We start from the raw sequence: 26,784 nt of genomic DNA, 5'->3' as shown, positions 1-26,784 counted from the left end.
TCCTGGAGCAATGCTTCGATCAATGGCGGGGCAGGCAACTTGGAATCCCAGATTTGGATCTGGGCTTGGCACGTTACGTAAGGGCACAGCAGGGATCCCCGGTTCAGGGAGCTTGGGCCCCCAGAAGCTGGTAAGCGCCGCCGGGACAGCATTAACTTCTAGAATGATATCGGGCAACGACGTCGGTCCATACTTTCCAGCTTCACAAAACCCCCGGCCCGAGTTTACCCAAACATCACCCCAGCATCTCTTTGTCGAGTCGTCGATTCTGCATCAACAATCGATATTGTCAACCACAGTCTACCATCTCTAGGAAGCAGGCATCCGCGCGCGCGGCCGACAAAGACCAAAGTCAACAAACCACCCGCCCACTCGAGCCTCGAGGACAAAACAACCATGTCCCTCGCCCCAAACTCCCCTCGGCTCCCCAGCCCACCACCTCCAGCCGAGATCCAAATAGGTCCCAAATCCCCCATGATGGGCGCCCACCACCCTCCCCCAATAGAACAAACCGCCCTCGACGCAAACTCCAAACGGCGCATCCACCCCGGCACCAAAGCAGCCGACATGCACGCTGGTCCCCCTCTTGTTCCCCTCCAAGAAGTTTGTCTCCCTTCTTCCATCCCCCCCCTCTCCCTCCCCCTCTCCCTCCCTCTCCCTCCCCAAATAACTAACCCCATCCCCAGCTTGACTCGGCCTTCCAACTCCAAGAACACCTCTCAGCCCTCCACTACCACCACTCCTCCTCTAACACCAGCCCCATAACCCGCACCACCGCCCTCCTCCTCGCCACCCCGCCCCCAGGAATCGACAAAACCCTCTGGCTCTACGAACTATGCCGCTTCCTCGTAGCCCACTGCAACAAACTCATCGTCCAGTTCCTCTTCGACACCCCGCCTTGTTCCGCCCAGACATGCCCAGAGATGCGCGCGTCAGAATGGCAGTTTCTGTGCGCGGTGCACGATGCGCCAAAGTCCTGCTGCGCGATTGATTACTGCTGCCACACGCTTGACTGGGCGGCCAATGTCGTCACCAACCCCAAGATCTTCCCCAGCAGGTTTGTGGTTGACAGTCACGACAAGAACCAAGCGGTGAAGAATTTGGTCAATGTCTTTAGACGGTTGCACAGGATTTTTGCCCATGGTTGGTTTCAGCACAGGCAGGTGTTTTGGAAGGTGGAGGGGGAGACGGGGCTGTATGTTTTTTTCAAGACGGTCTGTGATGTTTACGATCTTTTGCCGGCGGAGAACTACAAGCTGCCGCCCGAGGCGGAAGGGCTGCCGATTGCTGGGGAGGAAGAGGAAAAGACAGCAGGAGGGGGGAAGAGACAGGGCGGGATAACGATTGCGAAACCGCCTCCGAGGGTGGCGGAGCTGAGCGGGGAGGATCCGGGGTTGAGTAGGACCAATACCCGGAGACATATCAAGTCTAGCCCGTCCACGGGGAGCTTTATCATGCCTGTTCCTGAAGCGGACGAAGATGACAGCCCTGGGGGTCATGGGGAGCTTTCGAGGAGGTTGAGCGTGATGAGTATATCTTCGGGGGTGAGCGAGACGGGGACTGTGGTGGAGGCGGGACGACCGGAGGAGGAGGAGGAGGAGGGGGGTCCGGAGGGGGAGATTCCGGTTATTGTGGAGGGGTTGAAGGAGCCGGTTAGGCCGGAGAGTGTTATTCCCCCTCCTAAAACGACAAAGGCGGAGGAGAAGAAACTCGAGGAAAATTTTGCGGACGAGCCGGAGAGCTATTCTGATGTTAGTGCTACTGCGAAGGAGGTTTTGGCTTCACCGCCGGAGGAGGACAAGAAATTGGAGGGGGAGGAGAAAAAGGGAGATGATAAGGGGAAGGGTATCGAGGAGGGGCAGGGTGGCGCTAAGGATGCTCAAGAAGAAGAAGAAGAGGAGGAGGAGGAGACAGATGGGGAAGTTGATGACGTTACTGTCGTTGGTGGTGGGGCGGAGGAGGAAATTGAGATTGAGGAAACCGCCCCTGCTGCGGCAACAGGAGATGGTAAAGATAAGAAGAAGGAAGAAGAGGAGGACAAGCCGGTAAAGGAGCTGGATTAGGAGACTTACTCTGCAGGGAGCTACAAGAAGGAGAAGGAGAAGCCAGAGACGAAGGAGAAAAAGCCAAAGACGAGGCTGGACCCGAAGACCTATCTTCGGGGTTCTTCTGGGTCTTCTGGGTCTTCTGGGTCTTATAAGCGGGAGGCCGGGGGGATAATGCGTCGCTGGAGTTCATAGATCCTCAGCCGGGGTTTATAAATACTAATCCTAGGTGAGGAAAGAAGAAAGTATAGCGTTGTTTTGTAGGAATGTTTTGGGGGTGGTTAAACACCCTTTGTAAGCGTAGATGAATATATCACAGTATTATCCTGTAAACAGGTTGTTGTTTGTTGTCTTTGATTTTGGTGAATTGCTGTTTTGATGAACAGCAATAGGCACATAGCGGAAAGCCCAAGAAAGCAGTTTTGTGTATCCAAATCCATTTGTAAACAGAAACAAGTACTCTACAGAGAAATATAAAAATTAAACACTAAAACCCTTCTCGCCAAAAACCCATTTCTTTATTCCCAGGCTCACGATCTTTTTATATATACCAAACCCCCTATTAACACACACCACCCCCACCTCCATTCCCATTCTAGCATCACCTATCCCTTCCCCCGCCCTTGAGATACAAATCTACTCCCATGATCTGCCCCATCAGCTCCCACACACAACACACAACACACACGCAAAGACACCACTAACCCCCTTTCCTCAAGCCCATCCATACCCATGCTATGCTATGCTATGCACACACCAAAAACCTCCAGACTCCAGTTACCGAAATCGTCGTCGTACTAATACATTGTATAGTCTCTCTCCTAACTTTTAGTTTCTTCCGCCCTCTCCGGAAAAAGAAAAAAAGAGAAAACCCAGGGTATCATTTCGCACTGTTTGGTTTGTCGCACTAGGTCTTCTTTTCGTACACACACACACGCACACACACGTACATTAGGAGTTTGTGTTGTCGGTTCCCTAAACTTCCATCTCTCTCTCTCTGTTGTTTTCCTGCCAGTCCTCGTTGATGATTATGACGCTGCCGCTGGTTCCGTCCCCATAATCCAACCACTTCAAATAGAAAAGAAAAAAAAAATGAAACTTTCAGAAAATAAAAATTATGTGCTCACAAATGTCAAAAAATTTGGTGCTTGAAATAAAAAAAAAGTAAATAATACAATCCTTCCCCAGTCACTGGGGAGTATCTGAAGAGAAAAAAAAAGGCCAATGCAAGACAAAAGCCAGAAATAACAAGACAGCCAATCCAAGTGCAAAAACCCAAAGATATATATATCAGTAATACAAAAAGTCAAAGTGAAAACAATGTAAGTTGAAAGGCTGTATGTAGGCCAGAATTAGGTGAGGGCCAGCTGTTCGCGGGGGCTCGGAAGACATCGTCCCGTGATCGTGCCGTGTCGTGAGGGGAAGACACAAGAAAGTCTTGCATCCAGTCCTAGAGCGCCGAGGTTGACGCTTCTTGCCTGTCTTCCGATGGTAGTGACACCCTCCACTCCTATTCCCGCGTGACAGGTCCAGTCTCCCTTTCCCCCAAGACTGTCAAACCCAAGCCAAGACACCACCAGTTCGGATGATGATGCATCATGCAACAGCAGCCGCCGCTCCCTAGAAGGAATTGGCGCCAGCATGGCGCCAGGAGAGTCACAAGATCAGCATGCCATTTTAATGTATCCTGCCGATTCCGATTGCATGACAGGGTGTCGTTGGGGGTCAGTTGGTGGTGTGTGGGGGAAAGAGGAAGGAGGAGAGCTGAGTAGGCACCATCATCACCTAACGCCGAGGGGGTGTTTCAGAATGGCAAATGCGGTGCCAGCTGTGATAAGCAATTTTTCCCCTGCATTAGCAACGATATTCGACGTCGCAGACCCGCATGATCGGGTCCCAGGAAATTGTCCAGGGATTCGGGCCGCCCGGCAGACATGAGCCGCATCGTCCTTGAGCAACGTCAACTGTTGTCGCGACGAGGTTGTTGCTGATACTCCAGTGTCCCCTCAATTTGCCAGCCGCCTGTCAGACCGTCCTGATTGAGCCGAACATAGATTGCTGTCATGCCGCCATAACCGGGCCGTTAGTTTTCTGCCGCTTTTCTCGCGGCCTCTCTAATGTTCATCCTCGAAAACACATGGCGAATCTGCTGTACCGTGTCTCTCTGGGTAGTCGCCGCCATGGCATTGCGTTCGTCGGCATATGCGCGGATATTTTGTAGCAGGGGCGGAAAGCCCTCATCGTTCGGCAGCCACCATCTGGTGCAGGTGTCGTCTGCGAAAAGCTCGGCCATTCGCACACGCATCGTGGCAGGGAAAATGTATCTGTAATAGCCACAAAATTAACGTCAGTCAAATGCCCTCAGAGGCCAAAGAGAAGGGCTTACCCCATCGCCTCCAGTAACACAAACTTCCTCCTGATCCACATCTGATGGCGTGGATCCCGCTGAACATAGAGAGCTGCCACAGCTAAAGCTGACTGCAACGCAATGAGCCCCCCCGGCGGGCTGTGCGACCAGAATTCAACTGCCTCGAAGATCTGGTAGATTTTGTAGGCATGCTCCCTCAATTTGTCTTTGGCTTCTCCTGTTGGTCTGATGCCACTCTGGCTGTCGTGCAAGAGGCTCATGGAATGGTAGCTGGCTGTCAAGACCGTCGAAGGGAACAGTGGTGGTTGAAACAGTACTCCCGATGTGAACGGGCTGACAATGTCGTTCGGATCTGGTGCGCGGCTCCCTGAAAAGTCCGTAACAAGATGGGAAGGATCCACCAGAGCAGGATCCCATCCATTTTTCCAGTCGTCGAGACATCTGCTCAATCTTTGATGTTCTGCGGCGAAGTCTTCTGCCGTGACCTCTTCCTTCACCCTCCTGGCATACAACATGGCCATTTCCATCGAAATAAGCTGCATCTTCGCAGAGCATGCTTCGAACTTCCAGAAGACACTGTCCGGTTCGGCGGCCGCGCACGCATCGTGGTATGTTGCTGCCTCCAGGTACCATTCACGAGGCAACGTCGTTTCAAAGCTACCCATGATGGCAACGAAGAGATCAAAGCGACCGTACCAAGTCAGTGCAGCCCGGCCTGTCTGTGACTGCATGATTGTCTGCGGAGTAAAAAGCTGCGTAAAGATCTCCAAAGCGGCCTTTTGATGGCCCATGAGGTTGACCCAGTCACCCAAATATTCCTGGTTGATGTTTAGTTATCCTGGCTCACCCACGGTCGAGAGGAGCTTTACATACCTCGATTGTCGCGAGCTGCAATATCGTCAAAAGCGTCGCGATACTGTACTTTTCTTTCCTCTTTAGACACTCCAAAAGATTCTTGACGCTGTGGTTGTAATACTGCAAGAACTCATTGATCCTGCCATGGTGATTATGCAGCGCATGGTGGTATGCCGAAAAGGCCACAATAGCATACAGCAAAGCCTCATTTCGAAGCGCTAACCCTACCAGAGTGGTTCGGAAGAAGTCACCGGCGTCGCTGATGAGCCCGTAGTGGTAGTGCGTGATATTGTCGTAGAAATAGCCGAGATAAAACTGCAGCTCGTGTGGTAAGAACGTCCAGTCTGGACGGTGCGATTGTGCGGTCGCCGTGCCCGTCGACAAGGGCGAAGAGCTCTTATTACCATCAAAAGACGGGGTCTCCGAGTCGTACCGGTACCCTGTAGGGACACGCTGTAAACCGAAGGAGGATGTGGTGCTCGATCTTCTCAAAGGAAACATTGGCGCAGTCGTCGATGTGGCGCTCTGCGGCTCTTCCTCATCTTCATCCATGATCGGCTCCAGCTTTGAATCCCGGTCGTCGTCGTCATCGTCGTCGCCCCGTGAAGAGATCGGGCTCGCCTGTTGACTGGGCGCAGTTGAAGAAGACTCTTTTGAGGTCGAACCCCCAGAACCTTTCGGCGGCGCCGGTTCTGGATAGAGGCATTCTCTCTTCCCCTTTCGGCATCCTGGAGCAAGTTAGCTACCGTGCTATTGCTAGACACATCTTTTCGCTACCCACTTTCACAGATCGGATGTGTTTCGTCACACTACAACCATGTTAGCCACCACACGTTACTTCCAACTGCTCCTCAGACCCACCTTGACTCGACGGCTGCGACATGTAAAGCAGCCTGATCTTGTGCGTCGATGTTTGATGTGATCGAGGCCTGGTGCTGACTTGCGCCTGCTTCTTTGCGACTTTGGCGCATTGAACATGATCGGCTCAGGGAATCCCGTAAAGTATCCCAGGCTTTGGTATGGGTTAGGCATTGGAGGGCCATGGCCTCCCATGGCCAACACCTGAGGTTGGTGAGACATCTGTGGGGGGCCTTCAAGTGGACTCTGGTTAGGCTGTCCACCCACACCCGCCATGGAGGATAGAAAGTGGTGATAATGATAGTCACCCATGATGACTGTTTGAGGACACGCGATGCGAACAGAATGTAAATGGTCGAGTATGTGTCGTGGTATCAGATGATTTCGGGAGTGGTGTACATGCGGACTTGGCTCAGGTTGTGTTTAGAATGCGCTTTCTGTTCGATGGCTCCGGTCTGAGGTGCGTCAAGTTTGTTGGTAAGGAGGAAGTCGAAGCGGGATGACGAGGTAGTCAACTGGCCGGCGGTAAACCAGTATGACCTTGACAGATGTATCTTTGGGAGACCGCCGTCGATGGTCAGGCACGTCTTGTGTGGGGAGAAGACCTGTGCCGAGCGGTCGAGGAAGAGGAGAAAGGAAATCAAATCCAACCGGAGTTGAAATGGTGGTCGGCGGGGGAGGGAAGGGGTGCCAAAGAAAAGAAGTTGAACTCTGGCCAATAGATGATAGTCGTGCTGTGCCCAGAGAATCCACGCAAACAAGAATAATAGCCTCTCCCCCGTCAATAGCCCTCTCTTGACCTTCTCCAAAGAAGCTAATCCCCGGGATATATAATGATAAGTTAAGCACGCCCAAGCGCCAAGGCAAGGACGAGAATGGCAGGATGTGAGTCCAGGGTAGGGGGGGTAGTAGGGGGGCAGGAGGAGAGCTGGGATGCCACCAGTTTGGGCTGAATGTCCGCACACAATGGAGGAGGAGATGCCAAACTGGACACGAGCGGCAATCTCTTCACCAGACTGGGGGGTCGGGTACCAGTGGGGATTGGTACTGGAAGAACGGCTGACGGTGAGACCCCCTTCTCCGCTCAGTCAAGCTTTGGGGTGCCGGGAAACCAGGGTGTCTGGGTTTGATGGGGTTTGCTGGCTGGCAGAAGGTGATCTGCTGCTGGAGGGGGTGACGATTTCTTGGTTCAAGGGTGGGCGTGCATGTGGGTTCCCACTGTGACTGAGTAACCGCCGACAACAGAGCGCAGCCAGGATATCCACTGAGCTTCCGCAGACTCTGAAGAGGAGGAGGGTTGTTGGCGTCAACTTCAGGCGGGGGTAGCCGCTGGTAGCCCGTGGTGAGTACTGACTTGGTAGGAGGATACGAATCCGTTTCGGGTAGCTGTGCCCTTCAAGACACTCTCTCCAGAGCAAGTCAAGGGGTGGCAAATAGGCAGTTGCACGATTCTTGTCTTGCTGCCAAGCGCACCTCGACTGGTCCAATGCAGAAGTCTGTCGTTCAAAACAAGAAGATGGACAGGGGGGACTTGATGTGCAGGAGCCGGATGTGCAGAGTGTCCGGTCGGAGACCTTTTACTAGTCCTGGCCAGTAGGAGTTGCTGTCAGGAGACCGGGTGAGGGTGCTGTACGTGTGACCGAGTCTCTCTTGGTAGAGGACCTGAGCCACATAAGCCGCGGCGGGAGAGGCCGAATATGACTCTGGAGAGCAGGATGCCGTCACAAGCGGATGGATGCAACGATGACCCTGTTGAGGGGAGTGCTAAGGGGCTGAAGGAAACAGTGCGGCTCCGTTCAGGATCACGATCCAAGACGACGACGAGGAGGCCAATGTTACTGGTGAGGGCAGATCTGGGGAGATGTAAGGTATGGGCGGAAGCGCGCCTACTGGGTTCGATCTTATTAGTCGATCAGTTACTGGTATGGACAATCTCCAACGGTCATAGCCAGTCGTCCAGGGGGCAGTTGTCCAGGATCAGCCAGCCCGGCCCGGTCCAGAGAATGTGCGCGGGGGTGAAGGGGGGTGTCAGTTGTGGGTATAACCCTGCCACCCAGCCCGCGGCTTCTGCATCCATACTACCTAGGTAGGTAGCGGCCACAGGCTACCGGTAATCCATCCAGCCTCAAGCATAGTGCATGTCTAAATATCCTTGGTAAGCCTTCTCTGGACCTCACAGGAAGGTGCTCGAATACACAACACAATGGCCTGTTATCGCGAAATGGAATGTTCAGCGCCAAGTTTTTGTTGATCGTGGTGATATATCTGTATCGGTATTTCCTTCCATCATGGAAGGACCCTCCCTATTCCCCGCAGGCCAGCTCTCCATATCCACCCAACATCGTGGCATGCTCCGCGATGACCGGTCATCAAGGTACCCGAGGACTGAGCCCCTAGCTAGCTGCAAAAGGATTGTATCGTAAGGCCCGGCAGAAGACAGCAACAGCAGCGCAACAACCACAATAACACCACACTCCACAGAAAGCCAAACCCCTCCAGTGGGGTGTTGAAAGGGGCTGTTTAGCTCTTCAGCAGGGGGATGGTTCGGTACAAAGTACTTGAAGCAGGGGTCCAAAGATACTTGTCGATACATGCTTAACGTTCTGATATTAAGGTCAAGGGAGTGCCGGGGGACATCCTAGCCCTCCCACCAGATTGCGAGGAAAGGACACAACATCTGGAAGATATTCTGTGGTTTGATCTTCGGCGGCTGCGTGGTTCAAGTGCAGCAAAGCCGCTCTCATCTTGTGCGGTTCATCTGATGTGGTGGTGGTCGTGCATCTCTTGGGTGGTGGCCCCCCCTGCGAGTGGGTGAACGACGAAGGAACCGTTCGACCTTCAGGGATGCTGCTGGTGCTACCTAGGCCTAGGCCAAAGCTGGGCCCCTTGCCAACATCCACCGCAACGCCATGGCACGTCAGTGGAGCCGAGCTGGCTGTGGGCGATGAGACTGCTTCGATCGTGCGAGCAGCCCCGATGCTGACAGTGAAGAATGGTTCTACAAGCTCACTGTGCATGTCCGTTGGAGCTAGGAACTGCAGGCCGTTCGGTACGGTTAGCACCTGCAGTAGACAGGCAGCTGTGGCCTGTTGCTGCTGTGAAGGGCGCCGATGCGCACGGCCCTGCGGCAAGGTGTCCCCGTTGCTCTTTCGAGGCCTTGAGCGTGGCAGCCATGGACAGCCTGGGAAATCGACAAGCAGCCATCCCATGCACGCTCGCAACAGTCGGGCCTGCACTCCCAGGGCTTGACCGGGGTCTGTGTCAACCGTCGTCCGTTGTGGAAAAAGGAGCAAGCCGATTGAACGGTGGCTTCTGTGGGCTCGAGCTATTCGTTCTTAGGTTAGGAGACTCTGTCAGGATGCGCCGATGCAGGAGGTCGCTGGTCTAACCGGCAGACCCCACGATCCGGAACCGTTACGGAGCTATCGGGGTTGCTAGCGTGGGCATGTGATAAAATCGGGCAACGACAGTGCCGACTTTCAACACCGAGGACGGGTGAGGGAGGTGACAGTGCGTCGAGGGACAAAAAAGAAGAGATCCATGGCTTGCTTCCGGGTTGGGCACGAGCCAACGGCTGCGAGAGCTCCAAGAAGCAAGTGGAAAAGGAGTTCACTGCCCAAAGTGGTATTATCGAGATCTGGATCCATGCAAGATGTGGGCGATAAGACCGCACCCACTCACCTATAGCTGCCCAGCTTGGCAATCCATGGGTCCTCCGCAGGAAGAGTGTTTTTCTGTGATATTAACTCACATGCCGTCATCCGCAGCCATTGATGCTGCGAGGGCGTCAGTAGTCACGAAGACAGGGTGTTGGTTGGTCGGATATGGTCCGTCTGGGTCCGGGTCAGGTCAGGCTGTGTCCTGGAGGTGATCAGGCATTGCATGAAAGATCCGACGGTGATTTACTGTCAGTTGAACAATCGACATAAAAGTTGAAAATCAACGGTAAGAAAGTGAAGAGTTTTCGGCCCCCAATTGGAGTAGACGCCAGAGAATGAAAGGGAAGGTTGCAGCGAACATGGAAAGAGCAGATCTGGCGGTCGAGGTGTCGTGCCACAGGGCCGCTGCTGGCAAGAGCGAGCCTGGCAGAGAACCTGGAAAGTGCATCCCACCCTACCTACCAGATTTCGACGATGGATGTCACTGTAAAAGAAAACCCCACATGCATAAGCTGCTGTCAACAATTTTAACCGATTTAACCTTGCCCAATCAGGGAATCGTGCCAGCGAGGTGGAAATCGGAAAGTTCCAAAAGACACAAAAAGCAAGCAATTGTTCGTGTTTGATATGACATGTCTGGTGTTCTACCTGATAGTATGTCGACAGTTGACGTCAGGGCCTTCTCTATCACTTTTATCACCTAGGTAGCTTAGCTGCTTCACTATTTGGTATAAGAATTCGTACTCGCTAGCCCAAGCACTAGATAGGTGAGGCTTCACTGAGAAGGAACATACACAGTAATGACCTGCTGTGTCGGATATGCCGTGATACTGTAGGACCGCGACTGGGGGAGGGCCCGGCACAGTGGTTCTTTTGTCCTTCTAGAAGAATGCTCGGCCCACATATCGATCGAAATGAATATTGACACCAACGAAGAGCCAAGTTCATGCAACACCATGCCAAGCCCTGTCGTTGACGATATTCCTAGGGTGTCGATCTCGTCGGGACTGCCGCTTGGAGATCGACGTGCATCCACGTCAATCAAGCATGAAAATGTCTTCGTGTTCTTTTCAATGGTCGGTCGTGTTGCATGTGCTGGTGGATCGATGGCGTGCACAGCCATCCCGAGATCTGGATGTTATATGTCAACTACATTAGATACGCCGCCATTGCAGCAGCATGATCATGGCCCATAATTCCGCAGATAGTCGCAGCGCAGTGAAAAGTATTTTTGGGATGCCCGGACTATGCCATAGGGACAGAGTGACAGTTGAAGAAGATGAGTGAAAAGGGTTTGATGTAAAGAAAAGAAAAAGAAAAAAAGAATTCTCCTGCCGCTCACTCATGTCTCGGAGGGGTCGGCTACCGGTGCCTGCCCTGATGGGGGCCCGTTGAGCCCAAACGGCGGGTAGCGGGGCTAACCTATCGCTGTGCCACGGGCGGCTGGGGGTTCGTCCCAAGTGCGCCGGCCCGGCCTGCAGGGGCCGCTCTCTGGCGTCATCTCGCACTCCAATGAGACGAGGGCCGAGCTTCAGATGCTCCACCTCGAGCAAAAACGCCGGGCCAGCTGCCAACTCTACGTCAAAAACCGTTACACTAAACCCTCACAAACCTTGGCCATTTCAACGACTCTCCTCCTTTGTGGCCCTCGCTGCCCGCTCCACATGCTGCACACATGCTGCACCTGCATCCTTTTTTCTTCTCTCGAGAACTGCCGTTCAATCCGGGCCTTGCCCGGTCTTGCTGCAGGGCACAGACCTCGACCGACCGTCATACCTCGGCCAATGGATCCGGATGAACTGCCCGTTGAGGACTGTCCGCTCTCTCATCTTGAATCTGACAAGACTGAACCATCCATGACGACATGTTCAATCCCGTGTGGCTTTGATTCATAGCTCCACCTATCTCAGACTCTGAGAGAGACAACTGACCTTCGGGATCAAGAGTTACCGTGTATCATGAAGTCTCTCTGTCGACAAGAACTGCGATATGACGATGCCTCAGAGGGCAACTTGTGGCGGTGTGCCTTCCATGGCTAAAGATGCCGCTTTCGTCTACAGGTACCTCTCTCTATTGTGTGGTTTCCCCCGAAATGTCTTCCTGGTCTAACTTCTGTCCGTTCTCGGCAAAACTTCGAGCATAGCATTCATTTCCCAGGCGCTCTCCTTCACCACTGAGAGCGTGCCCAAAGTCGAAACATTTTTGCTGAGCCTCACCAACTCCATGTCCCATGACTTGCCGGTATGAGATTGCCCTCATGCGTTGGTTCAGTTCGGGCTGTAAGTCGGCTTATCGACACAGCCCCCATTGTGAGCATGGCACCGCGGCCCTCGCATGGAGCCACCGTGTTGTTGATGGAGACAGGTCCCATCTCCACTCGGGAACCCCTTTCCATCTCCATACGGCAACTACTTCGCCCATACAACCTCACGAGTGTAGTGCTCAGTGCTCTCGCACGTATTCGTCCGCATAGTTGCGCCGATGAATATCATCTCCTCGCGATATGTTGGCGCCTGCCAGTGTGGGCCCATCTCCGCATGGTGAGCGCTTCTCAGCCAGTCACTGATGGCTTCAATACCCCTTTTCAGACATGATAGCCACACCCTCATGGATGACGAGACGCCTTGCAACTGCCAATCTTGTTCGAGAGTGGACCTAAGCCTTGTCTGATTTCTATATCTGTTGGCGCCACGGTTGACTATCCGGACCGCTGCCTGCCTAACTTGTACGCTTCACGACCTACATCTACACGGTCGTCCCCATCTGGTAGATACAGGGCTCGGAGGGAAGCCCGGCGTTCAGTCTTAATATTGAGCTGTTTACTATAGCCTCATTTCGCCTACCTGCGGCATGCGGCCTGGATTGGGTCGACTCACAAGGTGGCCGAGGTGTATGCAAACTCCTACTCAAACCAACCGCTATGACAGACACGTGATCCTTCCCTTTGAGGTAGCTGAAGACGAGGCGGGCGAAAGCCTAGGCATATGTTTATCACGCCAGGAACTCTTGCTGACTTTGGTTAGGCACATGTGGAAATCGATGGTACATGCTACATCTAACGGAACCACAGTCACACAGAGAAGGCTCATCAGCCAACATCCGCATTACTTACCCCTACCCCTTGCCTTTTCCGTCCCGTGCTTCTGGGCAAGTGTTCCTCAGCCTGCGCTACTTGTAGCCTCTGTGAGAAACAGAATTTTCGAGTGGTTTCTGCAGTGGCGGTTTCTCCTAGTCTTTTGGATAGACCGGTAGCGGCGCAGATAGTCTGGCATTGCCGAAGGTGGAGGGTAGTAGAAGCGGAGCGCTACCTCTCCAGCGGGTTTCTTGGCCACAAAAATGGTCTCTGTGCAACATGAATATGGTTATGTCAGAGATTTGTATCGGACTGTATCTCCCACTTGTCCCATAGGCGTAGTGAAGATCAGATCAAGCTTGCGCCACCCTAATCACGCCAGGGTGCCAATGAATGCGACACAAATGACAAAATAAGGAAAAGGTGGCCGCGCAAAAAAACACTCAGGTTTTCTGGGTAAGTATCTCGGGGGTTGGGTAGGGTAAAAAGACTCTCACAAGGCCCAACCAGCTGCTGTATTCAACCAGCAGCGCACCGACATGGGCGCGGCGTGCGTCAACCAGTATTGTTCCTTCCCGGCAAGATGCAGTGACCGGCTCCAGTCGCTGTTTTCGGGGCGCATTCCCGGTTCTTCTTGTACTGGCGCGCGGAGTGCGATCCGACAAAACCTGCGGCGAAGAAGCCCAATCAGACACATGTCCATCCAGACATAGCAGGGAGAGCAAATCGGGTTGATGGGGCTAAAGCCAGCCCTATGTCAAATTGCCGGGTCGATAGGGGTTTGATCCGTCGGGAATACTCAGAGAGCTCGATCGCCATCCGAACTCTTGACAATCTTTTTGTCTTTTGGTTTCAGGTTGACGTAGGACATCACAGCGACTCATATGGGTATAGCGACTGTTGACGCGGCCTGCCGTCAATCATATATCTATTTTAGTTCTCTTTTGCCCCTTTAAGCACTGAATAACAACTGGTTGTGGCCCATGTCTTGACCCGCAGAACATCTGATATACTCTTATTACCCATCAAAAGGTACCTGCATCGCCGATTTGTGGTTCCGACGACTTTAACAATCGCACTAGTCAGCCACTCAAAACACAGCTCTGTGATATTTAACAGGTTTAAGTCATGAACTTGGATGATTTGCCCTTCCCGCAAACACACAGCGATCCAAAAAAAAAAAAAATTGCAATGCAATTAGAGAGAACATGAATTTAAAAGGATTTTGGGTTGTGGTGGATAGTACCTAATTAATGGCCAGCTAGTGAATAAGACGTGTTATTAGGTAATTCGGTCCCAAGTGAGACGTTGGGGGCGCGCAAGTCGGTGACACCAACCGCCACGCCGGGAAGCTGCCAACTGCAACCGAACGGTCAACCGCCGAAAAAAAACAAAAAAAAAACAATAATTATTCAAGCAGCAGACGGCCACAAGATATCGTGCAGACGTCCGGCCGACCGACCGACAAATTCGGCAACAAATGGACCAGGACCCGGACTCGGTGTTGCTGCGGAGCGGCCCAGTCATTGACGCTACCGGCCTTCTCCTGTTGATTTCCACCATTACCGTTTTCCTCTTGCCTCTGTTCATCTACTTTCCCCCCATACCCCCATCACAGCGCGATGCACTGCTTGAAACACATTCGCCCATCGGTGTGAAGCACACCAAAAGCAAGAAGAAGACTACTACAACCTCACCATCAAAAACCACCATCGACCAGCTATGGATCTACCCAGTCAAGTCATGCAAAGGCATCCAACTCACCTCGAGCAAGGTACTCCCCTACGGCCTGGAGTTTGACCGCCTCTACACCTTTGCTCAACTCAAATCCCCTTTTCCTCTCAGCACCAACCCATCGTCAGCAGAAGACAAGCTCCAGCCTCAAGAAAGCTGGGAATTCATCACCCAGCGGCAGTTTCCCCTCCTAGCCACCGTCACCGTGGAGCTTTTCAGCCCGGACCCGGTCAAAGCCCGGGGTAAACCGCTCTACTCGGACGCCAGCATCAAAGACTCCTTTCTCCTCATCAGCTTCCCCTGGCAAGAGCCAGGCCTCCGCGGGGTCGTCAGCTGGGTGGCCGCCAAGCTCGCATGGGGCCGCGGTGCGGTCCCGCAGAAGCAGCTTGTCCTCCCGGTGAGTTTCCCATCGCAAGACGAGATTGAGTCCCAAGGGTACGAGAGGGAAGAGGTCAGGATTTGGAAGGACGTGGTGTCGGCGCTGAACATGGAAAAGGACCTACCTCGGGAGTTGGCGCTGTACCTGGGGGTGAGCAACAGGCTCGGGCTTTTTCGAGTCGACCCGGGCCGATTGAGAGAGGTGCATAGGTGTGCGCCGGGGAGGGAGGAGGCGGGTTACCAGCCTGTGACTGGATTTCAGGATGCTGTAAGCTTTTGTTTTTTTTTATCTCTCATATTTTTTTCATTTTTTTACTCTCTGCACACCCCCCTCCCTCCCCTCCCTTCGGCATTTTTTGGCTTGTGAATGAAGAGCGTGGTTCGATTTACCGTCCTACCCACAGACTTTTTGGTGATGAAACACACCACCACTCACTCGCGCAAATCAACTAAGAAAGAGGGGCTGACGATGGGTGTGACTTTTTTGTGTTGTTTTCTAACACGGCCATTTGCGGCAGTATCCACTACATCTCCTTAACCTCTCCAGCATCCGCGACTTCAGCGCCAAGATCACTAAAGACGAGAATCTCGAACAAGACTTGGACGCGCGGAGGTTTCGCGCCAACATCATTGGTATGTTTCGATACTTTTTTTTTCTCCTTTTTTGTTGCTGTTATCATCAAGACTGTTGTTTCGAGTCCCCTGGACCCTGTTGGTTTGTTTCACGGAAGCACGGAAAGCGGGGAGTTTTTCTGGGCTGGGGGGAGAGTTTTGACAATGGGCTGAAGTGGACTCGGGACGACGAGACTTTTTTTCTTTTCTCTTCTTTCCCCCCCTGCTACTGTACCTTTTCTTCCCCGCGGTGTTGTCTCTTGAGCCGCTCGCTACTCCACACACACCCTTTTTTTCTTGTCTTATTTTTCTTTGCGGCGTTTACTGTTCCCCCTCCCCTGGAAGCGTGGCCCCACAGCCACTGACACCCCCGATTTCTTTCTTAGTCGACGGTCCCGAGGAAAACAACCCCCCTTATGATGAGGAGACGTGGAAAAAGGTTAGTTTTAAGAAGGGTGATGATGCCGAGGGGGAGAAGAGCAAGCCTGCTGCTGCAACTTTTCATGTGTCGTGCCGGACGGTGAGGTGCAAGATGCCGAATGTGAATCAGGATAGTGGGTTTAGGCATCCGGTTGAGCCGGATAGGAGCTTGAGGAAGCTGAGGGATGTGGATGAGGGGGCGAGGCTGAAGGGGTGTTTGGGGATGCAGTTGACGCCCTTGTTTGATGGGGAGGAGAAATTGGAGAGCTGGGTTGAGGTTGGGATGAGTGTGGAGGTGGGAGAGAGGGGCGGGCATAGGTATATTAATCAGTAAGAGAGCCTGGGCACTGATTGAGATGAGAGGGAGAGTGGGTGATGATAGAGAGAGTCAGTTGGGGAGGATGGTTTGAGAGGGGGCGGAGAAGATATATAGAACCATAAGGCGATCTGGATATTGGCAAGAACAGGGGATAGATGGTGACAGAGAGACAAAAGTTCCTTGTATATGCAGAGTAGATTTTGTGTAATAATACAAGACAATCACTTCACAGACAAAGCCGTTTTGCCTCTGCCAACTTCCACCCAAAGACAGCTGACATTTGTCAGTCGGTTACATCACGTTGTTTACCTACATAAACCCAACACATATATGCTGCAGACGGGTGTTCAGACGAAGGAATATAGCCTGTCCTATGATTATTTGCAGTCAACAACGTAGACACACCAACGAAATGACAATCAAGACAAAATACAATGTATCCCACTAAACACAGCCACGGCCAAACTCACACATACTATGATATCGTGTACAACTTGAAAAGTCATTCATCATATCTACCACTCCCATCCCCATATCAACAAACAGAAAACCAAACAAACAAAAAGCAACCCATCCATCCCTTTGTATCCAGCCATCCATGCTTTCCCACCCCACCCTCCCAAACTCCAAACACCCATCCCAACCTCATTCATAAACACACTTCTCACCTCAAATCCGCCGGCGTCAAAGCCTGCACCATACTAGTCCCCTCACTAAACCTCGTCCTAAAAATCCTATTCGCATTCTGAAACATCCCATCCTTCAAGCTCACAACAATAAACTGACTCCCCTTGAACCTCGTCTTGATCAGCCTTCCAATGTTCTGCGTATGCGACAAATCCAACGCGGCGTCAACCTCATCCAAAATATACATCGGCGCCGGCTTAAACTGCAGCAGCGCCATGATCAGACTAAGTGCAATGAGCGATCTAATGTTCCGTCAGCACACATCCCGTTTCATACCAAAAAGAATACATACCTCTGACCACCGGACAACTCCGTCAGACTCTCCTTCCACACCTTCCCAAGACAAACCTTCACCTCCAACCCATCACTAATCGTCTTCCCTTCTGGTGGGTCTAATTTCGCAAAAGACCCAGGGAGGAGCTCCTCGAAAATGGCCCCAAAGTCCCCATTCACCTTCCTCCACGTCTCCTCCAACGCCCTCTTCTTATAGTCATCCAGACTCACAATCGTCTCCTCAATCTTTCTCTTATCCCTCATCACCGTCTTCATCATGTGCTTCAGCGCCACCTCCTTCTTCTCCACGCTGTCGATCATGTTCATCACCTTGGGGTTGATCTTCTTCCTCAACCCCTGGCTCCTCTCCCTCAGGTTCCTCTCCGTGGCCTTCAGCTCTGAAATATTAGAATTCTGTCCCCTAAAATCATAGGGCGTGCCGGGACGACCAAACTGATCCTTTGCGTCGGGGATCCACTCGTGTTCCTTTTCCAAGGCTTGGATATGCGCCAGTGCAGACTGTGACTCCTTGCCGAATTTCTCAATCTGATGGCCCAACTTCTGAAGCTCAAGCTTCTCCTCGGCAATGCGCGAGGTCTTGGAGCGGGTGGCCTGTTCAAGAGACTTGAGCTCCGAGTCAAACACAGAGAGTTTCCGCCTTTCCGCATCAAGTTCGGACTGGGCTTCGTCATGGGTGGTCTTGATCGTTTCAGCCTTGGAGGCCAGGGCGGTGAGTTCCTCCTGCTGCGAGGCAATAGCCAGATCAATCTCCTGCACTTGCTCCCTGGCGGCGGCCAAGTCAGCAGAGACTTGCTCAGAGTCCAGCTGGGCGTTTTGCAGCTCTTTCTGCAGAGTCTTGAGCGAGGTTTGCATCTTGGCGACCGAAGCACGGAGGCTGTTGACCGTTTTCTGCAGTTCCTCCAGTTTACCGTCCTTGTTGTTGTCAAAGTCCTTCATGTCCTTCTCGATGCGCTTGACGTCAGCCGAGGCCTCCACCTGTCGCTGCTTAGCCTCGACAATAGACTCCTTGAGCTGGCCAATCGTCTCCTTCATGTTTTGGACATCCTGGATGATGGACGAAGCAGAGTTTCCGCTGATTTGCTCCTCGGCAAGCTTGATCTCGTGGGACTTGAGGTCGAGCTCCTGCTTGATCTTCTTGGCCTGGTCGAGCTTGGACTTCTCACGGGCGATGTGATTATGAAGCAAGCCCAAGTTGGCCTCGGCTTCCTTGAGCTGTCTGGTGATCTCGTTGAGCTTTTGCAGGGTCACCAAGACACCGCTGGAGTTGGGAGCGCTGCCGCCGGAAAGGGTACCCGAGGGGTCATAGGCATCGCCTTCGAGAGTAATACTGCGCATCCTGACGTTGGGGTCGAAAGTCACCTTCTTGGCAGTCTCGGCATCCGCGCAAATGAGCGTGTTGCCAAAGACGTACTCCATCGCCCTCGAGACCTCCTCGTCATAACCGACAAGAGACAAAGCCAAGTCGACCCTCCCCGGGCAGATTTTTTGCGCCGTGGCAACTGTCTGAGCAGAGGCCTTGAACGCAGCAATCTTGTTTAGGGGAATGATGGTAACGCGCTTCCGCAACCTACCGCCCTGCAGGAGCTGTGTACCAGTAACCTCAGTATCCACAACAACGTTGTAGAGACGACCGCCAGCGCAAATCTCCAGAGCCGTACCAGCCTGAATGAACTGCTTGTCGAGAGTGAACAGCTGAGCCACCAAACCCTTGACCTTGGAGCGATCAAAGTTTGGCACTGGATCCGCATAGTTGAAATCGATATTGGCAACCTTGCGCTTCAGAGCATCCGACTCTTGGCGCAGATTACGAATGATCTGTTGGAGCTGACTTTCCTGTTTGTACAGCTCGCCTTCTGACCCTGGTTGGAACCCAAGCTTGGCCAGCTCCTTTTCCAGCCTCTGAGCCTGCACCTTGAGCCCTTCCAACTCGTTCAACAGCCCAGCGTTTGCCTCTTTGGCCTTCTTTGCTCGCGGTTCCTCCTCCTTTATCCGCTTCTCCAAATGCGCAATCTTGATCTTGGCCTGCTCCTGCTCCGTCGTAGCAGCAGTCACCCGGTTCCTCGCATCTTGTAATTGACCCTGATAACCACTCTCCTGGCCTTCCTTGGATGCAACACCGGTTTGCAGCGTCTGCAGCAGTTCCTCCTTGGATTCCACCTCCTGACTCTGCTTTTCCACCGCATCCTTCGCTGTGTCGTATTTAGCCTTGGTCTTCTCATACGCCTTGGTCTTTTCCTGCAGTGTCGCCTCCAGCTCGGTAACAGCCTTCTCAGCCTGAATCTTTCTTTCCTCCTCCTCCGCCAGACTGGTCCGCTTCAGGTCGATCACCGTAGCTAGCCGTACAAGCTCGTTCGAGTACTTCTTGACCGCCTCCTCCAGCGCCTGCGCCTTTCCTCCTTTCCTCAACTCCTTATCCCTCTGCGCCTTTACTCTTTCCACATCCTCTTCCAAATTTGAAATCTCGCTCTTCAACCTCTCCGCCGAAGCCTCCAGATCCTTCTGCCGTTGCTTCTTCACCTCTAGATCCGACCCCGACTGCTTCAGCTTCTCCTGACACACGACATAGTCATGCGCCACCACTATCCTCGTTAACCTCTCGAGATCATTCTGTGTCTGCTGAAAGTCCAAAAACGCCCTCTTCTCCGTCCTCAGCTTCTCCAACTTTGGCTCAATCTCATCCCGCAGCAGCTCTGTAATCTCCTGCAGCTTCAGATCCTTCTTCGCCATCGTCTTGAACGCCTTATCCCTCCTATCCTCAAACATCCTCGTCCCCGCCGCCTCCTCAATCATGGCCAGAATCTCCACCGCCTTCATGTTCAGCACCTTTGTAATCCGACCTTGCATAATCAAGAAGTTGGGGTTGTTGATGTTGAGCTGTACACTCTGAAACAGGTTCTGCACCGTCTGCTGCTGCGCGCGGTGGCCATTGATCAGGTATTTCGTCGTGCCCCCCAGCACGATCTGTCGCGTTACCGAGATGGTGGCGTATTCCTCGAAGCCGATGGGCGATCGCTTCTTGTCTTTGTTGTCGAACACAATGGTGACGCTGGCCTTTGTCACGCCGGCCTGGCCGCGCTTGTAGATGAGATCCTGGAGGTTTTGCGCGCGGACGGTGGAGAGGTGGGTGATGCCAAGGACGAAGCAGATGGCGTCGAGGATGTTGGATTTTCCCGAGCCGTTGAGGCCGGTGATGGAGTTGAAGGATTCGTCCCAGCCCGAGATTACGGTGCGGACGGCGTAGGACTTGAAGCCCTGTTGTTTTGGTGATGCGACAACTGGTTAGCGGTGCCCAATGTTGGAGAGCAACGACAAGCAAGAGAAAGCCTGGGCGGTGAAACTCACATCGATAATTAGTTCCGTCACCCTCATGGTGGCGTTGATTTGTATGCAGAAATCCCCGGTGCCCGCTGGTGATGGTCAGGTAGTGTCGGGGAGGAGAAAAGGTCGTCGTTGTCGCAAATCGAGAGTTCGTCAAATCAGGTCAAGCCGCGGTCGCTCCGCAAAAACACAAGAATATTTGTTTACTTTCCTCAGGGTGTCGCCCCGCACTTGCAACTGTCAGCTTCCAATCAACCCCACCCACTTGAGGGGAGGGTGGTCAGTGCGTAGAATCTTGGCGTGTTCTATGGAGGATGCAGTTATCCGGGACTTGCGTCCTTGTTTTGATAATGGATAAGTGCATGTTGCTGGCTGATGATTTGGGCGCCTGATAGAAGGATATTTGAGAGATATTGTCCTAGGGTAGGAGAGACTATGAATTTGCCGGCAGTAGAGTAGTCCATCGTAATATCAACATAATTTGGATTCTCCTCATAAACAAGATTGGCTGAAATGTGTGTGGACCTGCTCGGTGGAAGGTAAGCATGAATAAGAAGAGCAAGCGTGAGGCTTGAGTAGAAGAGCTTTGTCGGCCTGACATGATAGAGGACAAACATGTTTCCTTGTGGCTATGGAGGTTCTTTTCATAGATATCAGGGACTGAAAAGTAGCCGGAGGGAAGAGAGATCGCAGTCGTGTAAGTCATGCCCCGGTAGAGGTGAGGTCCAAGGCACTTGATGCCGTTGGGTGATCCTTGGCACTGATTGGCCACTTTGGTCAAACGAACGGCTTCGCAGGGGTGGCCCCGGCGCAGTGGCTAGGAACGCTGGAACGCAGTGGTCCGAGGGGGGAACCTGGCCGACGCAACCCATCACCTCCCACCGCAGCATCTCTCCGTCTCTCACAGCAACGAAGAGACGCCTTGCTGCTGAATGTGCGCGAACAGGAACTCTCCCTTGTACCGGCCAAGATATTTCTCCATGCGCCACCGTCTTTCTCACGATCTCTTCACCAAATGCACTCGCTACCAGGCCACGGCGTAATTAATTAATTGAAACTTAGCGGGTTTGCTTTTGGGCCTTCGGCGTCACAGATCAAGGACAGGTCGCTGCAATTCCAACCACCGCCTAAACAACATCGTCTCCCAACGTCCTGCAGTCGTCCGTTGAGCTGCTACGACTGTATTCACCTTTCGCCGCAACTCAATGGTTCCACAGTTCCAGTCATAATTCCATGCCCTATCTCTTATACCGTCATCGCGGCGCATCGTCGAGGTTAGCAGCAGCAGCGGCTTCACCGGAGCGATACCCGATGCAATGAACCCCTCGCAGCGGGCCTCTTCGAGCACACTGCTGCCCGCCGCCTCCCGGGATTCCGACTCCAGCTCTATTCGGCCACGAAACCGGCACCAAGCCAGTTACAAAGACGACCCCGACAACTCTTCCAGTCGGTCTACCAGCCGTGGTGCGACTCCGATTCCCGCCGCACATATTGGCTCAGTAACAGGCAGAAATGATGCAAGAACAGAAGTTGCGCGGAATCGTCCCAGCACAAAAGGAAGTTCAGGACAAGGCGCGGGTTTGTTAGGAGGCACTTGGGCGCCAAGCTGGGCCTCGGTCCAGAACCTTGCCACCACATTGATTGCAGGCGGGGAGTCTTTTATCAACGGAGAGTCGCACCGACCACAAACAAACGGGAACAGGGCAAAGGGGGGGCAAGGCGGCGGTCGAGGTGATGCCACAAACACATGGGGCCCCGCGCCGCCGGGTGAGACCAGACCCCGCTCCGACGAGATTGGCACTGGAACATTGGCCAAGAGGGATGCCAGACTGAAAGCGATGAGGACTGCTAGTATTCTTGAAAGCCACGAAGGTGTGAATGGGGGTTTGGATTTTGGTAGAAAGTTCAAGAAGAAGGGGTCGGATGAGGATTTGCGCAGGACGGTATTGAATGACGAAACGGAGGAACACTTGGTTTACATTCACCACGTCCAACCAACAGACACGTATGCCGGGGTGGTACTGAAATACAAATGTCGAGAGGATGCTTTTCGAAAGGCCAACGGGCTCTGGTCAAGAGATGGAATCCAGGTCAGGAAATATTTGATGATGCCGGTGGATGCGTGTGAGGTCAGGGGCAAGACTTGTGAAGCACCAGTCGACCCAGCAGCGAAGGTTGACCTGTTGGCACGAACACCAGACACAACAGATCCATGGGGGCAGCCAACCAATGGAGGCGACTTTTTCTCGAATCCAGGAAATAGTAACCAGCTGGAGCAACAATCACAGTCAGGCGACGACGACCGGCCATGGACCCATGTACGGTGGGTATCAATCGATTCCCATCCTCACCCAGTCGAAGTTGCCAGAGTTTCTCGGAGGTCGCTTGGGTACTTTCCTCCTCGCAGGAAAAAAAGCACTCACACCATGTCATCTTTGTCAACGCCTCGAGCTTCAGTTGATGCCCCCAACACCAGTGTTTCCGAGCCAAATATTGGAAGCCCAAAAAGTCCCTCTTCTCGGCGCCCTTCGCTGTTGTCCACCCGTTCTCCGATTGCATCCTCTCATGGAAACCTACCCACCCAATCAAACCCGACAGCTACCACCAGCGATAATGATCCCCGACCGGCATGGATGCGCCGTCCAGGAGGTGTAGGCTCGCTCGGCAGAAATGTGCGAGCCCCTGGGCCACAAAAAGACCCTCTCAACGATTGGGCTAAGAAGAATGTTCCTGGATTCAACTTTGACTCTTTGCCTTCCATGTCGGCCATGGGCATGGAAAGGGCTCGGTTTGGCTTCACCAACGATGCTAATGCGCCGGTTACCATTGCGGAGAGCCCGTTTGGAGAGGGCCAGGACACCTCTGCCATGAGCAGACAAGGGACAGGTCTCGATAAGGCGGCTCTTGCTGTGGAAACCTGGCTGAGAGGCGCTATCGAGAAGGGTGTCGAACTTGCAAAATCGGGGAACGTCACGCCTATTCTGGGACCGAGGCGGGTGAGCGGGATGCATGGAGGGAGTAACGGACAGGGTGATCTGATAGAATTGGAGAACACTGGAAGTGATGATGACGGGAGAGGGTGGCATGACCCGAATTTTGGGGGGACTCTGGGCAGTCCGGCTGTTGCTGGCCCATCAGGGAGGAGTTTTGGAAAGGCAGCTGCACTGAGGGGGAGAGGAGGGAGTAAGAAGGCTGATTAGGATCTCTGTAGCTCAGGAAGTGGGGTTTGAATTTGGCAAGTGGTGCATTGCGCAGGTTGAGCCCTTCATTTCGGATTGCTGGTTGTTGTTTTCTGTTCTTTTGAATGCTTGTTTAGGGTATATAGCAAGAATTGGCGCAGCGTATTGGATTTATTGGATCAAAATAGATTTTTGGATCATTCTCTTTTCTCTCTGACAAGTGCTTGGGTCTAGGTTGACCATCAGGGTTCATTCAGGGGTCGCATTTCCAACAGCCAGCTTCCCTGCGCATGCCTGGATTAGCTGCGTCATTGATAAGAACCCTTATCGGGGCGTATCGCGGCTGTCCATCATTCAAACCACCATCGAGCATCATCAATTTCCCATCGCATTCAATATTCCTACACGACGACAAACCGGTGCACCACGGCGCACCCCTTGCCTTTATACACAACCTTTCAAATGTCACGATAACCCCCTCTCAGCCGCAACCATGCCAATCTGTATCGAATGCCGCCACCCAGTGAAAACCCTCTGGCGCGAGGGCGGAACGAACAACACCTCCTCCACCACCAACAAGCCCTCCACCTCGGGCGGCCACAACATCCGGCTCACCGTCTGCAAGAACTGCGGGCGGTTCTGCGACAAATACGTCGAGCACGACTTTGTGGTGCTATTCATCGATTTAGTCCTCATAAAACCGCAGGTGTACCGACATTTACTCCACAACACACTGATGAACACCCCCTCCTCCGACCCCTCCGATCCCGACCACCCCAAAAAAGAAGAAGACGCTTTCGCCCCGAGCATCGTCCGGTTAGGGGTTTTGTTACTGCTATTTGACGTCTACCTCACCTGGGCTAGGATCGAAAGGCAGAGCAGTGACACTGAGGGCCTGGCAGAACGCCCCATTGTTACTCAATACGTCTTTTTCCGTCTGTGTCCCCACCAATTCCCCAACAATCAGTCATGCTGATGATGCCGAAAACAGTATTACTCTGCACCCTAACAACCCTCTCCTTCCACCTATCCATCCGCTTCCTCACCTCCTCCCGTTTCTCCCCCCTCCCCTTCCTCGGCATCCTACCCCGGTATCCCCGTCCAAACTCTGTCTCCACGGCCCTTCTCGTCTCTTCTTCTACGAAGCTCTTCCCTATTCTGATGGTCATATGGGAATATGACGTTCCCGCCGCGGCCAGGTCGCTAGGGTGGGCGGTGGTGGCTAATAATGTCGAGGCGTTGAAGATATTGCTCGACTGCAGCTACGGCGTTGCCGCGTTCTTGGCCATGGCAGGGGCGCTAAGTAGATGGGCGATGGGGAGGGTGGTGCTGTGGGCTGCCGGGTTAGAAGGGGTGGATTCTTGGACGGCAGGGACGGAAGGGGGCCAGATAATGGGGGGTGATGGACGGGGGTTAGGGGAGTTGGGGGTGCTATTGGGGTATCTAAAAGATTGGGCGGGGAGGTTGGCTGTGGGATAAAGGGGGAGTGTTTTTTGGTAAAAGTAATAAAGCGTTGACTTTTGGGTATTTATCACATGGATTGATGGGAAAGACGTGTGCCCCATGTTCATGATATTAAGCCTTCGAAGGGCTTGCCCGCTTGCGAAATGTACAAATTCCAGCCGTCATTCTTCCCAAAAGCCTCCATTATCAATGCTTGATTCATTCCCGTCCCCCCTGGTTCGTCCTATAACCGCCGCCCAAAAAGCAAAAGAAAACAAATAAACGCCAGCCCCAAAAAAAGAATCTGTTTATGAATGCCGTGCCGTGGGTATTCGTACAACAATGCCAATAACCTCCCCCTTCTTCTTCTTCGTCATCATCGTCCTATTGCTCGCCGCCTATAGTTTTAGCCTGGTGTTGAGGCTTGCATCTGTTTTGTATGTGCCATCTCGTTGTAGCTTTTGGTTATGTGGTCTAATGGTGGACAAACTCCTTGCGAATGTCGGACCGTCTCGGCTCGATGAGGGGGTGAAGCTGGGCGAGGAAGGTGATGGCCCACATGAGGTAGCAGCTGACGAAGGCGAGGATGAGGGAGGAGCGCCAGAGGCTGTGGGGGATAGAAGGTTAGTTGGAGGTTGGGAGGGTGGGGGGTGAGGAGGGGGAAGACGTACACTTGGTTCTCACCCTTGGGGGCAAAGACCCAGGCGGCGGTGCACATTGCGAGAATGATGGCTAGGCCGATGAAGATGCTCCATCTGCTTGGGGGTGGTGGTTAGCTATTTGCGCAATAACATTGTTGTTGCGGGTGGTTTGGGGGTAAATGTTGGGGGTGGGAAGGGGCGTACCCGTTGGCCATGGTGAATGTTTGGTTTCGTTGACGGGGAGGAGGGGTGCTGGTGCTGCGCGATTTGGAAGGGTAGGTAAGGGTGGTGTTTCAATTGGAGATGGAATTTTTTGATCGAATGGCGATGATGGTCGTTTCGGGGGTGGTATTAATCGTTGATGTTCCTGACGACGACGACAGGTTCGATGGTGTTGCGGCGGCTGGTTGGAGGTTGGCTGGATGATGCTGGAGCTTCAAGGCGCAGCATGCAACAAGGCAAGCTTGGACCGGGGTTCTAGGTGCAGGGTGCTGCTTATGTAATGAAGATGCCAAGACCGCTGTAGGTCGTGAAATATTACGCTGAGTGTGCAATTACGGTATTTATCTTTCATCTTGTTGCCATACACTCGGTACTTTCCTCTCTTTCAGCAAGACATCAGGTCGATGACTCCATTTTGTGATGTCCTCTTGATTTCAAACTCCTACGTGGTTTTCCTAAATACATTAGTATCAGTTTGGGTAGGTTAGGGTAGGATTGACGACTCCTGCCTTGCCAGCCCCAGCCACAACATCGTCGTTATGAAGCTGTCAGAGAACCTGTCAGGCTGCTCCTTCCTAACGACAGTATATATATTTCTTCCCGCACACATCTTCCAACAAGGAACAGTTGCACCGGCCAAATGGTCGAGCGGTAAGCCTGCTGGCCGAGGGCATGTCCC

General features: G+C 53.0%; 7 protein-coding genes across 7 annotated transcripts; 4 read left to right on the top strand and 3 right to left on the bottom strand.

Annotated features, from left to right (window-relative positions):
• The first annotated feature begins 1 nt into the window (after position 1).
• On the top strand, positions 2-2,380 carry QC762_0092890 (uncharacterized protein). Its single transcript, XM_062884078.1, has 2 exons — positions 2-603; positions 687-2,380. The coding sequence occupies exons 1-2, from the start codon at positions 397-399 to the stop codon at positions 2,061-2,063; spliced, it is 1,584 nt and encodes a 527-aa protein (XP_062740428.1). The 5' UTR covers positions 2-396; the 3' UTR covers positions 2,064-2,380.
• Positions 2,381-2,665: 285 nt separating this feature from the next.
• On the bottom strand, positions 2,666-10,213 carry QC762_603560 (uncharacterized protein). Its single transcript, XM_062892046.1, has 5 exons — positions 6,130-10,213; positions 6,050-6,077; positions 5,287-5,996; positions 4,432-5,231; positions 2,666-4,369 (listed from the first exon to the last, which is right to left on the bottom strand). The coding sequence occupies exons 1-5, from the start codon at positions 6,436-6,438 to the stop codon at positions 4,129-4,131; spliced, it is 2,088 nt and encodes a 695-aa protein (XP_062740427.1). The 5' UTR covers positions 6,439-10,213; the 3' UTR covers positions 2,666-4,128.
• Positions 10,214-14,209: 3,996 nt separating this feature from the next.
• QC762_603570 (uncharacterized protein) lies at positions 14,210-16,558 on the top strand. The gene is made up of 3 exons (XM_062892047.1): positions 14,210-15,238; positions 15,489-15,603; positions 15,969-16,558. The coding sequence occupies exons 1-3, from the start codon at positions 14,339-14,341 to the stop codon at positions 16,334-16,336; spliced, it is 1,383 nt and encodes a 460-aa protein (XP_062740426.1). The 5' UTR covers positions 14,210-14,338; the 3' UTR covers positions 16,337-16,558.
• Positions 16,559-16,839: 281 nt separating this feature from the next.
• On the bottom strand, positions 16,840-21,320 carry SMC2 (Structural maintenance of chromosomes protein 2). Its single transcript, XM_062892048.1, has 3 exons — positions 20,645-21,320; positions 17,301-20,554; positions 16,840-17,250 (listed from the first exon to the last, which is right to left on the bottom strand). Exons 1-3 carry the CDS (start codon positions 20,669-20,671, stop codon positions 16,986-16,988), a joined length of 3,546 nt encoding a protein of 1,181 aa, XP_062740425.1. The 5' UTR covers positions 20,672-21,320; the 3' UTR covers positions 16,840-16,985.
• A 616-nt stretch (positions 21,321-21,936) lies between these two features.
• Positions 21,937-23,820, top strand: QC762_603590 (uncharacterized protein; the record flags this gene model as incomplete). Its single annotated transcript, XM_062892049.1, has 1 exon — positions 21,937-23,820. The coding sequence occupies one exon, from the start codon at positions 21,937-21,939 to the stop codon at positions 23,818-23,820; it is 1,884 nt and encodes a 627-aa protein (XP_062740424.1).
• A 389-nt stretch (positions 23,821-24,209) lies between these two features.
• Positions 24,210-25,278, top strand: QC762_603600 (uncharacterized protein; the record flags this gene model as incomplete). Its single annotated transcript, XM_062892051.1, has 2 exons — positions 24,210-24,734; positions 24,791-25,278. Exons 1-2 carry the CDS (start codon positions 24,293-24,295, stop codon positions 25,276-25,278), a joined length of 930 nt encoding a protein of 309 aa, XP_062740423.1. The 5' UTR covers positions 24,210-24,292.
• Positions 25,279-25,287: 9 nt separating this feature from the next.
• VMA9 (H(+)-transporting V0 sector ATPase subunit e) lies at positions 25,288-26,371 on the bottom strand. Its single transcript, XM_062892050.1, has 3 exons — positions 26,088-26,371; positions 25,914-25,997; positions 25,288-25,849 (listed from the first exon to the last, which is right to left on the bottom strand). Exons 1-3 carry the CDS (start codon positions 26,096-26,098, stop codon positions 25,717-25,719), a joined length of 228 nt encoding a protein of 75 aa, XP_062740422.1. The 5' UTR covers positions 26,099-26,371; the 3' UTR covers positions 25,288-25,716.
• Between the last annotated feature and the right edge of the window lie 413 nt (positions 26,372-26,784).

The sequence above is a fragment of the Podospora pseudocomata genome, chromosome 6 (genome assembly GCF_035222375.1).
Source record: "Podospora pseudocomata strain CBS 415.72m chromosome 6, whole genome shotgun sequence".
Classification (NCBI taxonomy): Eukaryota; Fungi; Ascomycota; class Sordariomycetes; order Sordariales; family Podosporaceae; genus Podospora; species Podospora pseudocomata.
The sequence above is the reverse complement of the archived record's forward strand: the minus strand, read 5'-3'. Positions and strand labels throughout refer to the sequence as shown.